This window comes from Typopeltis vanoorti, chromosome 17, assembly GCF_054136105.1.
Source record: "Typopeltis vanoorti isolate ZY-2024b chromosome 17, IOZ_Tvanoo_1.0, whole genome shotgun sequence".
NCBI lineage: Eukaryota > Metazoa > Arthropoda > Arachnida > Uropygi > Thelyphonidae > Typopeltis > Typopeltis vanoorti.
The window spans coordinates 85,322,473-85,345,765 of NC_143565.1; the positions used below are offsets into that span (position 1 = coordinate 85,322,473).

General features: G+C 36.1%; 1 protein-coding gene across 1 annotated transcript in view; it reads left to right on the forward strand.

The window, feature by feature from the left end:
- Mdh1 (malate dehydrogenase 1) overlaps positions 1-23,293 on the forward strand; it is a 112,920-nt gene that overhangs the window by 35,641 nt on the left and 53,986 nt on the right. The window contains exons 2-3 of the mRNA XM_090407587.1: positions 137-235; positions 15,030-15,126. Coding sequence (XP_090263713.1) covers positions 137-235; positions 15,030-15,126 — 196 coding nt within the window. The remainder of the gene's footprint in view (positions 1-136; positions 236-15,029; positions 15,127-23,293) is intronic.

A 23,293-nucleotide genomic window follows, 5' to 3' on the forward strand; every position in this document is an offset into this window, starting at 1 on the left:
TGTGTGATGCAAACAAAACTAATCCAGTTGTTTTTTTGCTATTCTTGCTTACGAATAGTCTGTTATTTTTATGTTAAGTGCCAACATTTGCATTAAATGTATTGCAAGTAATTTAATATTTTTAAAATAATTTTAGAAGGAACCAGTTCGAGTTCTGGTGACTGGAGCTGCTGGACAGATTGCCTATTCACTGCTTTATTCTGTGGCAAAAGGTGATGTATTTGGCTATGACCAGGTGAGAAACTTTTTTAAAAGAAATTCATTATACATGTTAAATGTGTTTTTGCATGTTTCTTTCCTTTATAGGTGACGTTGAAGGAACCATTAGTTTATATGGGAATTGTGAATGAAGTGGAGGTGAATAGTCTATTACAGAACCTGAATGTGAATACATCTGTGGGATTGGATGGTATATCAGCACTGCTCTTATGTGAAGCGGCTAAAGAATTGTCAGTGCCCTTGACCTTATTGTTTAATCTGAGTCTCGGGTCTGGTTTAGTCCCGAAGATGTGGAAAGAGGGGAAAATAGTTCCACTAATAAAGGAGGATCCAAGACTACTGTTGCAAATTACTGACCGATCAGCATATCATGAGTCGTTGTCAAGGTCTTGGAGAAAGTAGTCAAGGGAAAAATACAGGAATGGATTGATGAAAATGAGATACTGTATGGGGTATAGCATGGTTTTGTGAAGGGTAGATCATGCCTCAGTAACTTGCTCGGGTTTTATAACACAGTGACGGCTGAACTGGATAAGGGTAATGGGTTTACAGTGATACTGCTGGACCTGGCTAGGGGCCTTTGACAGGATACCACATGGAATTCTAATCCGTAAACTGCAATATATGGGAATGGATATGGGGTTGGTAAGATGGATAGGAGGGTGGTTGATGGAGAGATACCAGCGAGTAGTTTACTCAGGAGTAGAGTCCAAAAGACGGCCTGTGACTAGTGGTGTGCCGCAGGGTTCTGTTCTTGGACCACTACTGTTTAATTTGTTCATTAACAATATATGAAAGAATCTCAGAAGAATGGTTCATTTGTTCGCTGATGATGCTAAGTTGGGTAGGGCAATAGTGAATGCAGAAGATGTCAAAATTTTGCAGGATGATTTGGATAGATTGGAGGTCTGGGCTAAGGAGAATGGATGTCAATTTAATGTGGTAAAATGTAAGGTTATGCATTTTGGGGTGAAAAGATTAGCAACAGTATATCACATTAGTGGAAATATACTCCAGGAGATTGATGAGGCCAGGGACTTGGGAGTGTTGGTAGATAGGGAGTTGAAGTTTAGGGGACACATCACAAAAGTGGCTAAATCAGCTCATCAAATCACTTGGATGCTGAAGAATACTTTGACGAGCAGAGATAAGCAAGTTATTGTTCCTCTGTATCGTGCCTTGATATGACCCCATCTTGATTACTGTGCCCAGATCTGGTCACCTAGGTTTCTTCTTGATGGGGAGGAGGTTGAGAGGATCCAGAGGTGACTGACCAAGATGATAGCAGGTCTATGGAATGAACCTTATGACAACGGGTTGAAGATTTGTGGGTTGCAGAAATAGGTTGATAGGCAATAAAAGGGAGATATGATTGAGACATTCAAATTGCTGAAGGGTTTCTATAGGATTAATTCAGAGGATATTTTTGAGAACAGGACTGGTGGTTGGAGGACTAGAGGACATCTATGGAAGCTGGGAAAGGGTGTGGTTAATGAAGGTGTTAGAGCTGGGTTTTTTGCTTTTAGAGTGGTGAATGAGCGGAATAAGCTGCCTGAGTCTGTTGTGGGTGCTATGACAGTGAATGAGTTCAAGGCAGAGTATGATAGATACTGTGCGAATGTCAAATAGTTGTGATGGACATGATGTTTAGGGCCACCCACGATGAGTCTAAGGACTCCTTGGAGCCGCCCGTAATAATAATTACATAAATGTTCCCGTATATTTGTTCACTTACATGGAATTTTTTCTCTCTGCTTATTTGTAATATGATGAAACAGTTTTTATTTATAAATACCCATGGTTTTTCATCTCATCACATTTTTCAGTATCATCAATTACTGATACACGCCAGCCTGGTTGGCCGAGTAGTTAGCTTATCCACTCTTCACCCAAAAGGCTACGGGTTTGAATCCCGCCATGGACATGGACGTTTATGATTGTCTGTGAAAATGTAGCTGCTGTTGGTGTGGTTGCAGTTTGTTGTAGTTGGTGGAGACAGAGAGTTGTAGCCCATAATGAAGCTGTGTTCAGGAATTATTAGGGGACACTCAAAATTAACTGGAATTTTTTTTAAAAAATTTTATTAAAGTTTATATCATATTCTAGTGTCCTTCACAGCAGCCAAAGAAACTCGAAAGCTTGGGGTATTATCCAAAGATATTACTGGCCTGGTTGGCCGAGTGGTTAGCATATCTGCTCTCCAGCCAAAAGGCTGCAGGTTCGAGTCCTGCCGTGGGCATGGATGTTTGTGATTGTCTGTGAAAATACTAGTGGTGGTGGTGGTTGGCAGTAGATGACGAAGGTAGTTGCGGTTGATGGACTGGTGGAGACAGAGAGCTGTAGAGTAGGTGTTCTCCCTCAGTGAGTCTTTGGACTTCCTGGAGGTGTCACATAATAATAATAATAATCTTTGTAAAAATGCGAAATAAAGATGAAGATTTACTATATTTTTTTTTTTCAAGTCGCTAGAGCAAGCACCTGACATAAAAATAATGAAGAAAAAAAGTGGTACTTGTTCGAGCAGAGTAGGAAATGAATCCTATCAGGCATATAGGAATGTTTTGGAACATTTGAAGAAAAGGACAAGGGTAATAATAATAATAATGGTAAGTATCTGCTGGATTTCTGCTCAGGACATGGACTAGTCATTACTAACACCGTGTTCCAACATAAAGATGTGCACAAGTTCACATTGAGAGAAAACTCAAGAAATAAGAAAAGTCTCATTGACTATGTTATTGCATTACTACTCCTTATGTGTTATATAAGTAGTATTAATGGAAAGGAAATTGAACTGACAGAAGAATTAGAAAAGTACTACGCAAACATAATTGGCATTACTGAGACAAAGAAGACAAAAACAGGTGAGATCTTATTAAATAATAAGTATAGGATGTTATATTCAGGAAATAATGATCAAGGAAAGGAAGGAGTAGCAATAACATTCAACACTAAACATGAAAATAAACTTCTTGATTGGAAGACAATTTCAAGTGGTGTGTACTTCAGAATCAGGAAATGTCAATGAAACTTATTTATGCCTATGGTTCTGCACAAGATTCTTCTAAGGAAAAGGTGGTAGAAATTTTTGAGTTCATTAGAACAGGCAGCTGACATAAAGAAAATGGAAAAAGTGGCCTTTTTGGAGATCTAAACAGCAGAGCAAGAAATTAATCCCACCATGCATATAGGAATGTTTTGGGAAAATTTGGAGAAAAGGTCAAAGCCAATAATAATAATAATAATAGTAAGTATTTGTTGGATTTCTGTTCAGGACATGGACTAGTCATTACTAACACCACTTTCAAGCATAAAGATGTGCACAAGTTCACGTGGAGGGTAGACACGAGAAATAAAACCTCATTGACTATGTTATTATTGATAATGATATCATCACTGGTTCAGGATACAATAAGGTGCAGAAGATTTGAAATTGAAAGTGACATTATTTAATGCTGAGTAGGATAAAAATGGATATTACATTGAGAATAATAGTATGTAAGAAAGTTTTAAAATAATTAAAATTGAGCAGCTTTTAGATGTAAACTGTAGACTCGACTATACAAACATTACGGAAGAAAATTTGATGCAGTTTGAAAATGAGAACCAAACCCTGGAGTCTCAGTGGCAAACTCTGAAGAAGACTGATTCACCTATTGAGGTATGTGGTGAAATTGTAAGGATAGAAAAATAAGAACCCTATGGTGGACACAAGAAGTTAAGCAGAAAAGAAGAAAGCATATCAAACATTCCTAGCAAATAAGTCAGGAGATGCTTTAAAATAATACAAAAAGAAATGTAAGAAAGCTAAACTATGTGTAAACAAACAAAACTAGTAGCCAAACAAAAGTCATGGGAAGATTTTGGTAAGAATGTCGAAAATTTCAGGAAGGTGGCAAAATGTTCTAGAGGCCATTAAAAAAGCTTAGAAATTAGGAAAGAATACTGTAAAATGAATCAAAGATGATAAAGGTGACATGAAAACTGAAGATCAGAATATCTTAGATGTCTGGAGTAATTATTTTGAGAGACGGTTAAATGAAACAAGCAGTTACAAACCCATCCTAGAACATTTTCAAGAGAATGCAAAGAGGAGTACATATTAGTACATACGTAGAGGAGTACATACTTGAGGTAGAAAAAAGCCATCAAACACTTGAAATGCAGTGAAAACCAGCTGGAGTAGATGATATTCAACCAGAAATGCTTAAGTATCAAGTATAAAAATTTTGGGCTTCCTACGCTACGTAATTCAGAGGGCCTGTTCAGAAGGTCCAATTCTAGATGATTGGAGTAGAGCTCTAATAGTTCTCATCTGTAAAGAAGGGAATAAAACTGGATGTGAGAATTACAGAGGAATTTCTCTGCTAAGTGTTCCAGGTGAGATTTATACGAGCATACTTGAAAAGAGGTTGAGAACTATTGTGGAAGAGAAACTTAGATAAGAACAAACTGGGTTCAGACCAAATAGAGGTTGTCAAGATCAAACTTTCACTGTATGACAAATAGTTTGAGAAATCATGGGAATATGATAAGGATCTATACTCCAGTTTAAGTTCTGATAAACACCTAGAACAAAAATTTATTAATTTTGTCTTCTTATATATCCTAAAAGAAAATGAACAAATTATTACAATTTGATGAAACAGAGGGGTTAAAGGGTTTTAAGATGTTCTTTCTTGTGCTTTAATATCATTTTTGTTCTAGATGTTTATCAGAACTTTCTTGACCCCTCCTTCGTATATGGAGATTAAATCGAACATGTATACAGAGCAATGCATAATCTATATTTAAGTCAGCAGTTCGAACTGAAGGCAATGCAGGCAGATGAGTTCATGTAAAATCAGGTGTAAGTCAAGGTTGCACATTATCTCCACTTGTATAAATCATCTATATGGATCTCATTATGAAAGAAAGTGGCTTAAACCTGATATTAGAATTGGAGATTGCTCTTAACAAGAACTTAGTTCTTTACTTTATGCAGATGATGTACTCCTAAACACATCCAGTACAATTCACTGAGGATTCCCTAATTAAATTAAATAACAGCTGTAACAAATTTTGGAGCCGTGTGGTGGTGATGTCTGCAAGGATCGAAAATCAACAATAAAAAAGACCAAGACTATGAAAATAGGCAAAAACATAGAAAACTTCAACTGCATTCTGAATGGAGAGCCTATAGAACAGGTAAAATATTTCAGCTGTTTAGACACCATTTTTAGTAAAGATGGCAAGTTAAATCAGGAAATAGACAATAGAATAAACAAAGCCAGTATGGTAGGCAACCAACTGAATAAATTTATATGGAATAAGAGAGAAATTAGCCAAAACACCAAACTAGCAGTATACAAGATGGTGTTCAAACCAGTTTTAAGTTATGAATCTGAGAGATGGGTTAGAAATAAAGCACTTGATCAGAGACTAGAGACTATATGATGTCTGAGAAAAATTAAAGGGGTGAACAGATAGCATCAATGGCAGAATCATATTAAAAATGAAGACATTAGAAAGGAACCTGACATTGCATGCAAGAATATGTGAGCAAGTGTAATCTGAGGTGGTATGTTCACTTAAGTAGAATGCGTAAAGAATGGTTGGCAAAAGCCAAGATTGCAGAAAAAGTCTCAGAAGAAGACTGAGGCCTATGTGGATTGATTCATTCAGAAGTACCTCAGAAGAAAAATGTTAGATATGACAATATTAGAGTGCTAACAAGTAATACACACATTTGGAGAAAAGTTGTTGATAGGAGATTATTAATAATTTAATCTTAATCATGTAGTGCTGTCATAGTACTGTCATAGCCTGATACTCCTTGTGTAGAGGCTTAAGTGCTGTGAGGACATTATGTTGGAGGTTTAATGGATTTTTTACAACACTAAAAAGAAGTGCCGGTGCTCGATGTAATGGTTAACGTCGAACGGGGGATCGGTCGCTTACCGTCGGAGGTAGCCAACAACATCAGACTCGACGTAGCCAACATCCTCGCTCACTCTTCGCCTCCTAAAAGTAACTTATCTTATGCCCAACACATGGCTCTCCAGAAACTACGCAAAGAAAAAAGTATCGTCATCACCAGCCATCAACTCTGGGTATTTCTCTTGGAATAACAAAATCTACAAGCAGATAGAAGGAACCGCCATTGGTTCCCCCCTCTCACCCCCCCTTGCCAATTTCTATATGGAAGATTTCAAAAAACGAGCCGTAGACTCAGCCCCACTCAAACCTTCTATCTGGCTAAGATATGTAGATGATGTGTTCTCCATTTGGCCTCATGGCCCAGACACGTTAGACTCCTTCCTCGGTCATCTCAATAGCCTACATCCAAGAATCCAGTTTACTATGGAAAAGGAAAAGAACAATTGTTTACCCTTCCTAGACACCTTAGTCACGCGCCTGCCTAATGATACACTTGCCTTCACTGTATACAGAAAACCCACACACACAGGCAGATACATTCACAAACTCTCCCACCACCACCCCTCACAACAATATGGCATCATTAAAACCCTTACCAAGAGAGCCCACAACCTTTGTTCCAGTGGAACCGCCCTCACTACTGAGCTTATCCACATACACAGAACTTTCCTCTCCAGTGGCTACAGCGAACACAGTATCAAAAAAATAATCAATTCTTCCCCCATTCCCCGTCCCTCTCGTCAACAAGATTTTAAAAATGCCATCACCATACCCTACATCCGAGGCACCTCGGAAAAAATAGCCAAGATACTAAAAAAGTACAACCTACACACACCATATAAGCCCTACCGCAAACTTGCTACCCTTATCCGTTCTACGAAAGATCAGCTCCCTCCTCTCTCTCTGCCTGGAGTTTACAAAGTACCCTGTTCCTCTAAGCTTGCGTACTTTGGACAGACAGGCAGATCAGCATCCATCCGCCTGGAGGAACACAAGTCGTACATTGTTAAACACAACTATGGCGATTCAGGCTTGGCTGACCATGTTTTGGACACCACCCACAGTGTATCATGGAAGAAAACCACCATGCTCCACAACAGCAAATTCAAGAAAGAGAGACTTTTCTTAGAAGCAGCAGCAGCTCTCAGAAACCAACCAAATCTTAACAAATACGGTTGCATTAAGCTTCCGAAGATTTGGGAAACACTCATCACCAGAGGTCCCACCTTACATTCCAGGCCACCTACTACCGCCCTTAGAGGGCGCTCCACCTAGATAGGACTTTAGTGTCACCCACGTGGTTGGGCTTAGTATTGTAAGTTTTTGTGTGCATGTTACATTAATTGTTTTTGTAATCCCTGTAGATGTCCTAGTGACTAGGACGAAATATAGGAAGCATTAAATTCTAATTTAATTCTTTTTAGTGTTGTAAAAAATCCATTAAACCTGACACTCCATGAAGATACATATCAGGAAATTGATGATGATTATGTCCATTAATATTTAGATTTGCAAATGTTTGCAATATATCAGAAGTCTACCTTCACAGGCTGCTGTGTCATATTGATTGGTCCTTCATCCCATCCCCACAGAAATATGGTATCATCAGTAGCTTTATTGAACTGTTCACAATATCTGCTACAAAATAAAATATAAATTGATCACATTAGTTTTGTTTCCAGGTCGATTTAAGATGAAAAAGTACAACTCTTAAAACTCCCAATGCATCACTCATGATGTGATGCAGTGGAGGTTGAAGGGGTGGATTCTCAAGGGATCTGAAATGATCACTATAATGCTTTTGGTCATCATTTATGGTGACTGTTAGTTGTTGAGCATGGAATTAGTACTAGACATCAGAGGCAGTGAGAACACCTGACTTCAATGTAACTTCAAATCTGAAAGACTGTGGAAGAAAATGATAAAACAGTACTGTTATTACAGCATCCAAATTTTAATAGGAATTATAGATATCATCTTGAAAATGAGATTTAATCATCCTGAACTGTAATTTTACTCCAAGCATTAAAAGCAGAGCACTGTAGTTGCTTGACAATAACCTATTATTGTTTTCTTCTGCATTCTTTAAGTCAAAGATTGTCTAGAAATTTACTTGAAATATTTCTGTAATTAAATGAATATTAGTCATTTTTTTCTACTATGAATATGTGCATTCATCTAAATTACTGTGATCTATAGGCATTTCTTAAACCCAAAGCATCAATAACTTATAGGAAATCATAGTATGCCTGTCTCTTTGTCATGCATGAAATGATGAAATTTTCTTAGACAATGTGGACTGTTTATAAATAAGCTGACTTTCTTGAATAATTATTATGCGAGTATCTCAATGGAGTCAGAAGACTCAGTGGTGGAGACCTACACTAACCATTATTCAAACAATACCTATCATGCCCTTCCTTAAATTCTTTCGCTGTCAGTGCATTTGCAATTACCTCTAGTAGTCCATTCCAATCATTCATCACTCTTCAAGAAAAAAAAAATTGTATGCATACAATTAATAGCCACACCCACACAGTTTCCAGGTATAACTACTAGTTCACTCTCTACTTGCTATGTACGGAGAAATTTCTTTTGTATCAATCTTATAGAACCACTTTAGTAACCTATAAATTTATATCATATTCTCTCTTTTTCACCTGTCAAGTAAACTTTACAGCTTGCATGTCCTTAATTTATCCTTATAGGGAGCATTCCACAGATCTGTCATGAGCGTGGTCACTCATCTCTGGATCTTAGTCAGAATGCAGTCATATCATACCTAATAAAGATTTATAATAACCTCCTTATCTTTACTTGTCAAAGAGTTCCTCAACATTCAAGTAAATCTTTGAACTGTTTTGCTAACTTCTGCAATATGGCCTCTCAACTTCAGTTCTGTCTACCATCATCTCCCAATCCCTCATCGATTTCCTGTATTCCAATACCATCAATGTAATACACAGTATGTAAGCCTTGCATCTATAAGTGCATGACCTTGTGGAATTCTGTCAAATGCCTTTGCAAAGTCCAGCAGTATCATGGTGTAGCCCTTATCCAATTCAGCTGTTAAATTACTAAGATAGGACATTCAAAGCCTGGATTACTTCCCACCATAGAGTATTGTATTCCTATCCACCCACTGCTGGATTTTACCTTTAACCAACTTTTCCGATATCTTAACCACCACTCCTGTCTTGGAGCCTTCTTTATATAATAAAATTATTTTACCTTTCCACTCCCTTGGAACCTTGCCAGAGCTGAGATTGATTAAACAAACTGGGTCAGAGGCATAGCACATTCTTGTAACACATGGGCTGGCATTCAAATTCACTTCTGTATACACCGATATTTTTTTCAGTATGTTGTGAACACCTTTAGTTTATCCTCAATTCTGACATCAGTCTGTTACCTCGGCAACTGCAGTATCTCATCTGGATGATCACCCTTGCAAAGTGATCATTTAGTAACTCAACTATTTATTCTGCTTTTATCACTTTTCTACCATTGGCACTAATTAAAATTACCCTTCTGTAATCATTCTTTCTCTTACTCACTGCATAACAAAGAAAAACTCTTGAAGATTTCTTTTAGCCTTCTTAGCTGATATTCTCATTGGGTTTAGTCCTTACCATTACTGGACACCCTCTTGCTGCACTTTGTATTGCTTATGATCATCTTAATCACCTTTTTGTATATAGTCTTTCCACTGTGCTTTTTTTTTCTTTTCTTTTTTTTTTCCGCTCCTGCTCCATATTGCTACCCATTTAACTCCTATCTGATTTTTCTTCCTATTCGTGGGTATGCAGTCTGATACTGCATACCCAGGATCAGGAGGAAAGCTGCCTTCTAATATACTCATAATCACAATCTTTATAGTTCTGCAAAATCACCATCTTTGAGTGAGAATTCCACATGTTTGACAACCTCCCAGAACATGATGACATAGTCACTTTCCCTGATTGGAGGCAGAATGTCTACCTCGGTTATGGATATGTCTTCTGATACTGTTGCCATATTCTGCATTCTCAAACTTTGGATCTCCTCCATCACGTTCTGTTTTAGGTTATTATCCCTTAGCAACTATATTAAATTCCATTTCCATCTTGCTGTGTCAGTTTTCCTCTCTCCAATTTATGTCACCATAGTTGAAATCCCCCATCATAATTGCTCAGCCTGCACTCATGCTAATCTGCTGATACATGGCATTCACATCTTTTTGTGCATCCCATGATTGACAGCAGCAACAAACTAGATTTTTTCCTATTGGCCTTTGTCTTGCAAAGATAATCTCAAATGCTCTTTCCCTCAGAACTAAATTCCTCATCATCATCAAATTCCTGCCATGTACCCTCAAGGGGTGTACAGGATATGATAGTACTACATGAAAAAAATTACATCATTACTAACTTCCTATCAACAATTTTCCTCCAAATCAGTCTGTTACTTGTCAAGACACCAACCTTATCAGATCTTATATTTCAATTGTCTAAGGCACTTTGTACCGTATCAATCCACCTATATCTTGGTCTTCCTCTGGGTCGTTTTGCTGCCAACCTGGCAGAGAACACTTGTTTCGCTAATCTTTCTTCGCCCATTCTGTTTAAGTGACCATACCACCTGAGATTAGCTCAGCTAACGCATTCCTGGATGTTGACAATGTCAAGTTCTTTCCTAATATCCTCGTTTTTAATATGATATTGCCATTGATGCCATCTGTCCACCTATAATCTTTCTCAGGACTCTCATATCTGCGGTCTCTAGTTTTTGGTCAAGTGTTTTACTTCTGACCCAGCTCTCAGATCCATAAGTTAAAACTGGTTTGAACACTGTCTTGTATACAGCTAGTTTAGTGTTCCGACTAATTTCTCTCTTATTCCATATGAATTTATTCAATTGACTTCCTACCATACAAGCTTTGCTGATTCTGTTATCTATTTCTATAATTGATTTACCATCTTCAGTAAAAATCGTGCTTAAGTAGCTGAAATGTTTCACTTGTTCCACAGGTTCTCCATTCACGACACAGTTGACATTTTCAATGATTCTGCCTATTTTCATCGTCTTTGTCTTTTTATTGCTGACCTTCATACCATATCTATTACAACAGTTATTCAATTTAGTCAGGGAATCTTGCAGACTTGTAGCGGATTTATTTAGAAGTATAACATCATCCGCATAAAGCAAAGAGCTGACATTAACATCTCCAATTTTGATATCATCTTTAATACCACTTTCATTCATAATATGATCCATATAGATAATAAATAACAGAGGGGATAATGTACATCCTTGTCACACACCAGATTTAACATTAAACCATCTTCCTGTACTTCCTTCAATTCTAACTGCTGACTTACAACTCAAATAAAGACTAAGTATTGCTTGATATAATGCCCCATTGACACCATATAACTGTAGAGTATTGAATAGCTTCTCTCTCTCTCTTGGCACCTTGTCATATGCCTTTTCCAAATCGACAAAACTTAAATACAGATCTCTGTTATATTCCCATGCTTTCTCGACTATTTGTCGTAAAGTGAAGATCTGATCCTGACAGCCTCTATTTGGCTTGAATCCAGCTTGTTCTTCACCAAGCTTTTCTTCCACAATTCTTCTCAACCGTTTCTCAAGTATACTTGCATAGATCTTTCCAGGAACACTCAGTAGGGAAATACCTCTGTAATTCTCACATTCAGTTTTATATCCCTTTTTATATATGGGTACTATGAGAGCTCTACTCCAATCATCAGGAATTCGTCCCTCTGTCCAGGCTTTCTGAACTATGCAGTGCAGCCACTGTATGACTTTTATACCTCCATACTTGAGCATTTCTGGTCGAATATTTCTGGCAGAAAAAGCCTTTGATGGCTTTTTCTACTTCAGGAATGGATATGTATTCCTGACTGCATGCCTGGTCAGTGTTTTTTACCACTGTGCTGTCATCACTGCTTGTTTCATTTAGCAGTTTTTCAAAGTAATTACTCCATACTTCAAGGATATCTTTTTCACCCGTTTTCATATCACCTTTATCATCTCTAACTCCTTTTACACCACTCTTTCCTCCATTCCTAAGCTTCTTCCACAACCTCCAGAATATTTTGCCACCTTCTTGATATTTATTTTCTATATTCTTGCCAAAGTCCTCCCATGACTTTTATTTAGCTAGTTTTACACAGTGTTTAGCATTCTTGCATTTCTCTCTGTATTCTCTAAGAGAACAAGCTGACTTATTTGACAGGAACTTTTGATATGCTTTCTTCTTTTCCTTCATTGCCTCTTTAACTTCCTGTGTCCACCAGGGAGTTCTGATTTTTTTTATCCTTGCAGACAACCTCACCACATGCCTCTCTGGCAGAATCAATCAATGTTTTCTTCAGAGTTTGCCACTGAATCTCTAAGGTTTCATTCCTGTTCTCAAACTATTTCATTTTTTCTTCAATAATCTTTGTGTATTTTAGTCTACAGTTCACATCTGAGAGCTGCTCAACTTTTGTTCGCTATAAAACTTTCTTACATGTTGTTCTTTTCAATATGAAATTCAATTTTATCCTGCTCAAGACTAAATAGTAATCACTTCCAATTTCAAATCCTCTGTACACTCTGGTGTCCTGTACCAGGGAGAAAACATCACTATCAACAATAACATAGTCAGTGAGACTTTTCTTATTCCTTGCCTCTTCTCTCCATGTGAATTTGTGCGCATTTTTATGTTGGAACATGGTGTTAGTAATAACCAGTCCATGTCCTGAGCAGAAATCCAACAGATATTTGCCATTATTATTAGCTTTGCTCTTTTCTCCAAATTTTCTCAATATATTTTTGTGTGTGACAATCATTTCCTACTCTGCTATTTAGATCCCCAACAAGGACCAACTTTTCCTTTTTCATTGTGTTAGTTGCTTTTTCTAAAGCCTCAAAAAATTCCTCCACTTCTACCTTAGTAGAACCTTCTGTGTGACCATATGCACAAATAAGTCTCATTGTCCAGTTCCCCATTCTCATATTTGTCCACATTACTCTACTTGAGACTGACTGCCATTCAAGAAGATTAGCCTTGTATTTTGTGTTGAATACTATGGCTACTCCTTTTTTTCCATGATTGTCATTCCCTGAATATAACATTTTGTATTTATTGCTCAGAAAGATCTCACCAGTTTTTGTCTTTTTTGTTTCAATCACCCCTATTATGTCGATCTGGTACTTATCTAATTCCTCAGCTAGCTCCATTTCTTTGCCATTCAGGCTTCTTATGTTGATAGTACCGATCTTTAACTTTGGTGATGTTGAGTTGGGGTTTGTTTTCAGATTTGTTCCAGTAGCTGACTTTTCGCTGTTTGCCCTGGTTCCCTGGCAAAAAGAACAGAGGCCTTGTTTAACCGGCGACGCCCCAGCCGGCATGAAATTTTGTCATGTCGTACCATCATTTTTTATTTTGGTTTAACCAATAAGCAGACAATTTGGTCTGCTAAATCCCAAATTGCCAGCCCATCCTCGTTCGTTCAATATCCAGGTAGATACCCAACAGAGTGCACCACGAGAAGGTGAGGATTGGACATTAGGTCAGAAGCCTTGGTCGGTTCTCCACATTCCTTTAAAGGTTATGTGGAGATCTCCTCTCAGTTATACAGCTTTGACCCTTAAGCACCCCTTAATTCCTTAAATTCTATTTTTGTTTAAGTTCTTCGGCTGTTATCAGTAATATCTCCCCCCTCCTCCTCCTCCTGTCCTATTCCATTTATCTTCCATGAAGATATCACTTACCTTCTATCCTGTAACTATATCACCTGTCAACTGAGTCTTGCTGATAATTTTTTGCCAAGCCAAGCTGACGAATGCCAAAACCTCTTTCTGTTTATTTCTGATAGTTTTTGGCATTTGCATACATGCATTTTAACATCTTTGGCTCTTTTGTACTCATTTGTCCCAAGGGTGGCTAGACACATGCTTGACTTGCTTCCCCCCCCCCCAATACCTTTTAGTTTCCTGATTTTTCACTTACAGCTTCTCATAGAACAACACTTTCTCCAAACATTCTAACTTAGAAACCATTCCAATGCACTTTGTCAGGCATAGAAGTCCTTTTGTCTATCAAATTCCCTTCATACATCTCTAAACTGCGCAGTGTTTTCATTAGCAATCATGGCCCTTCTCAGTTCATTCCCATCATACCATGGCAACAGAGATGTGATCCTCACTTTCTCATTCTTTATGGCTTCTTCCAGTAACACTTTCATATCTTCTTTCATTGTGTATTTCTTGCCTGTTGAAAAATTTTCCACATCTCTCTCATCCAGAGTATTTAATAAGATGATATACCTTTTTTCTGCTTGTGTATGGAAAATATGGCATGCATTAATTTAACTTTTGTATCTTCTTTGGTCTGGCTCCCACTGATGAGACCTCAGTAAACAATAATCACATCAACTTCCCTAATATGGGAATATTAGGGAAGTTGATGTGAAGTCATCAGCCGTTATATACAAGTAGATTAGTCATGAAGTTACTTCACTTGCTTGGGTATAGGATTAAAACAAAAATATAATTTCCTGTACAGTATAATATAGTTCAAGTTTAGACTAATCTTTTACTCCCATCTATGAAAAGTTGTTGTAAATTAGTATTTTTTTTTTTTTTTATTGATTTTATATATTCCTTTTGTATTTTATTTTTACATCATCCAGAAACCTAGAGACCAAACAGGAACTTTTTCAAGCCACTTTAGGACTCCAATAAGTGAGACAGTGTTCTCAAACTGGGTGATGAAATTAATATTACTTTTTATTTAATTTTCAAAATTTGTATTAAAAACGATTTTTAAGTATGTAGGTTTTAAGTTTTAAATAATAAATAATTGAGAATTATTAATATAATTTATTTCATTTTTGCAGCCAGTTATTCTACATCTTCTGGACATTCCACCCATGATGGGAGTATTAGAAGGAGTTGTGATGGAACTAGTAGATTGTGCATTTCCTCTTTTGAAAGGTAAATTCTAACATTTTGACAATCTCAGTAGGAAAGTCAGATGTAATGAATACTGCAATACTTGGATGTTTGCTGTAATGAAGCAAGCAGCAAAGTATAGCAAGATTGTGATCTTTTATCATAGTTATAAATGGCACACCCAAAAGGATTGTTCATTGGCAGTTAGTATGACATTCTGGAACATCCCTTAATCTCACTCCCAACCAGTTGCAGTTGATATATCAATTGTGTTTATCTTCAGCTGTTCACTTGAATTTGCTCTAGCATTTGCTTATCCTTCTGGCCTAGAATGAAGACCAAGTAGATACCATCTTTCCTTTCAGTTTGTAACCAGTAGATTGTGCCCTGAAAGTTTTTATGTATTAGATTTTCTGAGACTTCCTTACTATCTAAATCGACAATGTAATAATTAAATTATTTTTGGTTTGCATTCATTCTTCTCTTTGATCCAATTTGATTATCATTAATTTTGACCTTGAGAGCAAGGTTCATGTTTATCATTCATCAGTTTTTATTGCTTTGGTATAAATCACAATATGAAACAGAATAATAAAGAAAATAATGATGAGTGAAAAAGAGACAACTTTTGCATAATATACAGTAACGTTTTTTTTGTTATGTTTATTTGGATGTTTGCTAACACATTCAAAGTATGAATTCATGTAACTATTAAATTTCTTTATGTAAATATCATTCTTTCATGAATCTATTGTCAATTATCATCTAAATATGCTGTTTTCATTTAATCAAAGTTATGAATGGCAATATGAAATAAATTTCATTACTGTATTTTCTGTTTGACTTCCAGTTTTTAAACTTTCTGGATGTTCAAAGCAGTTAAAACATGTTCCTTTTAATGGCATTTTTTTCTGACCTTTGTGGCTCATCATAATGCACTTGTATATGATAGTATGTCAGTTTATGTGATAAAGGCAGTTTTAGTTTAATACTAAACGTACATATTCTTGGTCTTGGTAAGTTTCATTTCTTGCTGAAGTTACAGCTAACAAATATATTAAAATTCCACACTCATATGGAAACTTTAAAATTTTCCTGTGTTCCTGGAAGCTTTTTCTCTTTAGCAGCTGGAAATATCTAAGAGGAACAGTTGTTGCACTTTATTAAGTGGAAGTGAGTATTTTACATCTTTTATTCTGCAGAGATTTTATAGTGAAAAAATATAGTGAAGAAATTTATGATGCATCATAAATTTCTTCACTATATTTTTATAGCAAGGAAAGTAAGCAAAAAATTGTTACATGTGATGCTGCTTTCCCTCTTCTCTGTTTATGGACTACATCTGTTTAAAGCAGGAAATGTTGTGAATATTGTTTTATTTATTCTTTAAGAACTTGATTGAAAATGATTTTAAATATTGGAGAGATGCCAAAAGTGCAATTCTGAAATGTTTATTTTATTTTCATCCTTATTTTGTTAAATTACACTATAGAAATAATAATAATACAGAGGAGGGGGAGAGTTTTTAATAATGTAATAAAAGTAAATATTCAATAAACATTTATCGTATTATATATAAGAAATACATTTTTTATCTATATTATACTCCAGCATGTGCATTCAGTTTGTGCATGAAATTGTATTCAGAATTTTGTTTTGATACCAAAAGTAGTTGATTTCAATAGCAATTTTTCCAAGTATATTGGGAGTGTATATATATATATATATACAGGGTGTTCGGGATAAATTTGACAGTTTCGTAAGGAAAAAGAAAATCTTCTTTGTATCTATTAAATTTAATGAATTGACAAAAAAACATTACAGGCAGAGTTAATTACAATACTATCAACAAGATTTACTCAAAATAACCACCATTAGCATCGATCACAGCTTCAATTCTGCTTCGGAACCTCGAACAAGCTGATGCTACAGTCTCCCTGGGAAGGGCCGCAAAAACTGTTTTAATTTTATCCATTAACTGGGCTTTTGTATTACTGGAAGTGCGATTGGTGTCTTTTTCAACTGCGCCCCATACAATAATCCATGGGGTTAAGGTCTGGGGAGTTTGGAGGCCAAACATTTGGACTGGTGAAGTCGTAGAAATTTTCAGACAACCATTTTTGACTTTTCCCAGAGGTGTGGCAAGGGGCCGAATCCTGCTGCCATACATACGGCCTACCATTGGCTACCCTTGTTATCCAGGGCTTGACTACAGTTAGCAACTCCACGAACAAAGCCCGAATTCCAATGCCAGGGTTCTTCAACACCTGTTCCTGCAGATTTGCGAGGAATTCTGCTGTACGAACGCAATCAGATCGTCTGCTAGGGATCTTTCTTCTTGCTACATCCTCGTAGTCACCATTGCAAGTCTCTAGTTCATGCCTGATTGTTTTTACTGTATTCAGGGAGCATTGGGCAGCAGTCGTAATATCCTTATTTTGATGGCGGGCACGAATCATCATGATACAAGTTATTCTCTTCCATGATTCAGGTGGGTTCCAGCTATCCATCCTTTCTGACATCTTGTATATGAATGAAGAAGGGTCCAAACTTTTAAATGAAGAGAAGTGTGTGTTAATACATGTAACTTACGGAAAAATATAATTAATTATAAATATGTCAAATTTATCCCGAACACCCTGTATATATTGACTTCTGTTAAAATGTATTTAAGAGAATTGTCATCTAGATTCAGTTTGATCCTTATTAGGATTATTACTGCAATCCCTGATATTTAAACATATTGAGAATAAACTCAGCAGCAAAAGTCAGCATATAAAATAGTATGTAGTCAACTCTCAGTATAGCAAATGTCACTCTAGTGAATTCACTTGTTGTAACAAAACAAGAAGTCTCAACCAAAGCCCCATGTGATTGATACTTATAGTAAAGAAAGTTCACTCTAGCATTTACTCACTATAGCAGACTATTAGTCTGCTATCGTGAGTAAATGCTAGTAAATGCACCACATAACTATTTCACCACAAATAGTTATGTGGCATAACTTATTTGTACCTAAGGCCCAGAGAAGGTTCTCTTAAAAAAAGTGGGAGGCTGAATTTTTTGAATAATTAGAGAAGGCATCTGACAGAAAGCAAATGAAAAAGCTAGTCCTTGTTGCAGATTTAAACAGTACAGTAGGAAATGAATCCCAGGCATGTATATTTTGGGAAAATTTGAAAAAATAGGCAAAGCTAATAATAATGGTGCCTGCTGGATTTCTGTTCAGAACATTGGTCTAGTCATCACTAACATGTTTCAAATACACAAATTTGCATGAAGACAAGAAAAAGAAGTCTTATTGACTACATTATCATTGACAGCAATATCTTCACACTTGGTTAAGAATACAAGAGTGCAGGGAATTTTAAGTGGTAATCACTTAAAACAAAGTGATGATCACTTCCAAAATGAATATCATATTGGCAAGCAAAATATATAAGAAAGTTGTTTTTAGAAGCAAATTAAACTTGATCATCTTTTAGGGTTGAGCTGTTGACTCAACTATATAAATATTGTTCAAGAAAAAAATGAAAGTGTTCAAAACAAGAATCAAACCTTGGACTCACAGTAGTAAACTCTGAACAAAATGTTGATTTAGCTATAGAGATGTGGTGATGTTGTCTGCAGGGATAGAAAAAATCAGAATTCCATGGTGGATACAAGATGTGAAATAAGCACATCAATAGTTCCTTGCAAGTAAGTCAGCTGATGCCCTAAAAGAATACAGTTAAATATGAGAGCTAAGCTGTGTAAAATTAGCTAAATGGAAGTCATGGGAAGACTGGTAAGAATTTAGAATATATTGTATCACTAGTGTTTGAAGAGAAAATAGGGTGAGAGTGTAAAGGATAAGAGAGACATTATGAAATATAACTTCTTTCATGAACTCAGCTAATAGTGCAAGCTAGAAAATTATAAAAGTATTGTATGGAACACTAAGTAAGAGTGAAAATAAATTGGCTGTGCAGACTAAAGCAATCCAAAAGAATTTTATCATTTCCTCAAAGTAAAGGAAAGAATGAATGTTGAAGAGTAGCTTTACTAGATGCAAATGGTACTACCCTTGTCAGAAGCAGATGCAATTGTTCAGATAATGAATGATCACTTCACTAAGCTCTATCAGCCTGGCATATGTAACATGATGCACACTGCTACTGCTACTAAATTAAATGAAGGCAGAGGTGAGAAAGAGGTACTAGAGCTGCTGCATGACCTCAATAAATAATAAAATAAAAATTGACAATAAGTGCCAATTTTTGGTGGGATATTATCACCACATATTCTAAAGGAATAGTCAACCAAAGTTAGGCCCTTGACATGGTGTGTAATTTGAGTCTTGGCTCAGGAAAGATCCCGCAGGAATGTATGATAGCCTTGTTACAAGGGTGGTGGTGCAAAAACTGATATGTCCAACTGCTGATTTATAAATATTTGTAGAATGTTGTTGAAGATTTTAGAGCTTCTCTATAATAACTCATGCAGAAATGGGTTGACAGACCAGCTACAATCATATTTTATAATACATTATAGAAGATCTGGATAAACGGAATGGATACACTATGATACAGTTGAACTTTGCTAAGACATTTGGTAAAATCCATATTGTAAGGTTGTTGAACAAATTGGAGATAGGATTTGAATATAAAACTGTTAACTTGGTTAAGTGGATGGTTGATAGACATGCATCAAAACGTCATGCATGAGAGGAGGTATGAATCTGCCAGATTTAAGGTAATCACTAGTGCATACCACTGGTCGCATTCAGTCTGGCAAATCATTCTTAGACTATTATTGTTCATTCTGTACATTAATAATATTGGGAAAACCCTGACAGGAGATGTTTAGTTGTTTGCCCTACTTATCTGTTGGACGAATATTGCAGGTGTGAAGTGCTTATCCACTGAATAGCAATATCATCAATATTATATTTTTGTATTTATTCCCATTAAAGACTCCCCTAATTGCCGTGAAGAGGGCACTTTTCAATGCATAAACATTGCATCACATTCACATTAATAGCCTGGGTGTGTGTTCAAACAACATGACCTTCAAGCCTTTGATAAAATGTACAGATATCGCAGCGTGTCAAATTATTAGCATTCTAGTAGTTTTGAACCATGCAGAAGGCGAGGCAGGATGAGCTCTGAAACAATAGCACCTAGAGACTATGATTGGTTATTGTGTCAAACAATCCAATTGAACATCATTTGTCATGAGTTGTTTTTGTTTTCTGAGTATTATCTGTTTTGCATACATGAAGTGTGAACTGATGTGGTAGGCAAGTTTTTAATATATAATTTTATTATATATTAAAATCCATAAGAACTCGTACACTTTTTTTCCCTCTATGGGGAAAAAAAATTTATAACTTTTTTTACCCATATTTACAATGGGAAACAGTATTGTAGTCAAAGGAGGTAAGCTTTGTCCTCCTTTTCCAAATTTTACCTTTGAGTAATTCAAATATACCAACCTAATATAGCATTCACTTTCATTATTGCTTTCTAATATACAGTATCTTAAAACAAACATAGTGTGTCCTGCTTTGCATAGATTTGGTTATAGTTAATTGCATTAGACCAATTAAGATGAGCACATCAGTGCTCATCTTAATTGGACTCTTAAAACTTTCATACATCAATAAAAATGCAATCATGCAGTCAAACTGATGTGAATTTTATAGCGCATGTTGCATAAGCCAAGACAGCACACCCAACCGAAATGAGCATATGACACCACTGCTATCTGTGCATTATCAGCAATCAGCGATATTACTGATATACAACACTTACAAAATGATTTGAATAGGCTGAAACTTTGATCAAATGATAATGGCTGTCAATTCAATGTTAGTAAGCATAAAGTAATACGCTTTAGCATGATAAGATTTCTGTTGGTTGGATTATGCTTGAAGAAAATTGATGAAGCAAATACAACTCAAAAGTAGAAGACCAGTGAAATGTTAGTAAGTTCAATAAATTGATTTGTTTTTAATTTTTGTTGTTTATATCGTGAAGCACTATTATGAATAATCAACATCTAAGCTTTCAGTATGTATACAACTAAGAGGATAATTGCAATGCTGAAACATTGACATTTAAGGATAAGGAAGTCATTTTTCCTTTTCACAAGGCCTTGATTCAACTGCACTTGGACTGCTGTGTGCAAATGTGGTCTTGTGGATTCAGTGGGAATGGTGCATCGAAGAGTTACAAAGATTATAACATTATGGAATAGAATGAAGACAGATCAAGAGGGTATGTACTTAAAATGGGAGAAAGAGAGTGTTACAGAATATTGGTTGATGAAATTTTTTATTATCTGGGGCAGTGAGTGAGTACAATAGTATGTCTGTTAAAGTGGTGAGTAAGTCTGGTGTGAATCGGTTCAAAAGAAGGTATGGCCACTGGTGTGTTTTTTGTCTCCATGGATCCTTTCCTTTAATGCTACACAGTGATCAGCATTTATTTTGATAAATTATGGAGCCAACAACCATGTTAGGAATAAATAAATAAATAAAATAACTACAAGGGATGGGGGAGAAAGAGGGGGAACCCCATATGAATAAATTAAATCTCTTCCAAGGAAAATTAAGAATACTCCAAAGTTGTCTTCAAATTAACCAAATCAGTGATAAGAGAAATCTCTAAAAATCTTTTAGGGTTCAACTCTTGGATGACAAAAGTATTAACTACCTTTATTCACAAAGAATAAATGGAAAACTAGAGCAAATAAAAGGAAATGATTATATAGAGATAAAATGGATTAATTTAAAAAATATATTAATAAATGCAGCAACAGAATGCCTCAGAACAAAAAGTAAATGGAAGAGGAGAAAGGAAATAAGAACCTTGAATGAAAACATTGAAGCAGTAATCAACAAACAAGAAAGAAGCATATAAACAATAAACATATAAACACAAAATCACTAGAAGAAGAAATTAATTATAGACACAAAAGAGCAATAGCAAAAAAAGCATGCTGAAAAAATAATAGAGAAACATGGGATAACTTCATAGCAAAATTAGGAAGATAACCTACAGTGATAAGACCAAATGCATACAAAATTCTGTCCACGTGGTTAGCTGAGGAGCTATGCACTTTGCAACCATATGCCTGGGAAAGGAGTGTCCTAGGTTTGATTCCTACCGCTGATGTGAGGAGCTTGAGATCTTTCTCAGACAGGTTAGCCAGTCTTGGGTGTGGACTGCCAGGTTTTTCTCCCCAGTTAATCTGGGATTTTTCCTCCCACAAGGAGGCAAACCGGCCTTGAGAACATAATGCTTCTACAGACATAGGATACACCAGGAGGCATAGGACCAACCACCTTCCTCGTATAACAGTTGCGGTTATAAGGAATAGAAACCCTCAACACTGTAAAGGTAAATGAGGGAAAGATTAAGAAGAACATACAAAATTCTAAGGAATATGAATAAGGAGGTAAAAGAACAAGTGAAACTTAAAATAATCAAAGAGAAAATCTCGCTGGACTTCTTCCAAAAACTTATGGTAAGATAGTAATGAATCTAAAACTGACAATGCTAACTACACAGTGGAAGAAATAACATTACAAGAAATCCAACCAGCAGTACAAATCAAGAAAATCTCCTGGAGAAGATGGAATAAATATAGAACTTATGAAATATGCAGGCATCCTATTCATAAAACGACCTTTAAAATTATTTAACAATATCTTCTAAATACTGGTTATAAGTTATATGTACAAATATTAACTTCAAAACTTAAATCATATTGTAGAAGAAGAGGTGAGGAGTGAAGAGCAGATGCATGAAGAATATAAGACTCAGGCCAGGAGAGTGACTAGTGTGGTTAGGATGGCAAAACTCTGGACTATGAGAAGAGATTAGCATTAAGATCCAAAGAAAATTCTAGATAATTTTTTTAGCTATGTGGCCAGTAGGAGGAGAAATGATTGTGGAAGAATGACATTGCGGGATAAAAATGGGAATAGAGTGACTAATGCAGGAAAACATAGTGGAGTTGTTCAATGAACAGTTTATTGGAGTATTTCATCCTGGAGAAGTAAGTTTTAATACTAGAGGGATAGGGTAGGTTTAAGGTTTAGCGGCGCAAGAGGAGAGTGTGTTCCAAATACTGAGTACTCTGGATGTCAATAAAGCTGTGGGAATGGATGGTATTTCACCACGAGTTTTGAGAGAATGTGCTAAAGAACTGACAGCTCCGT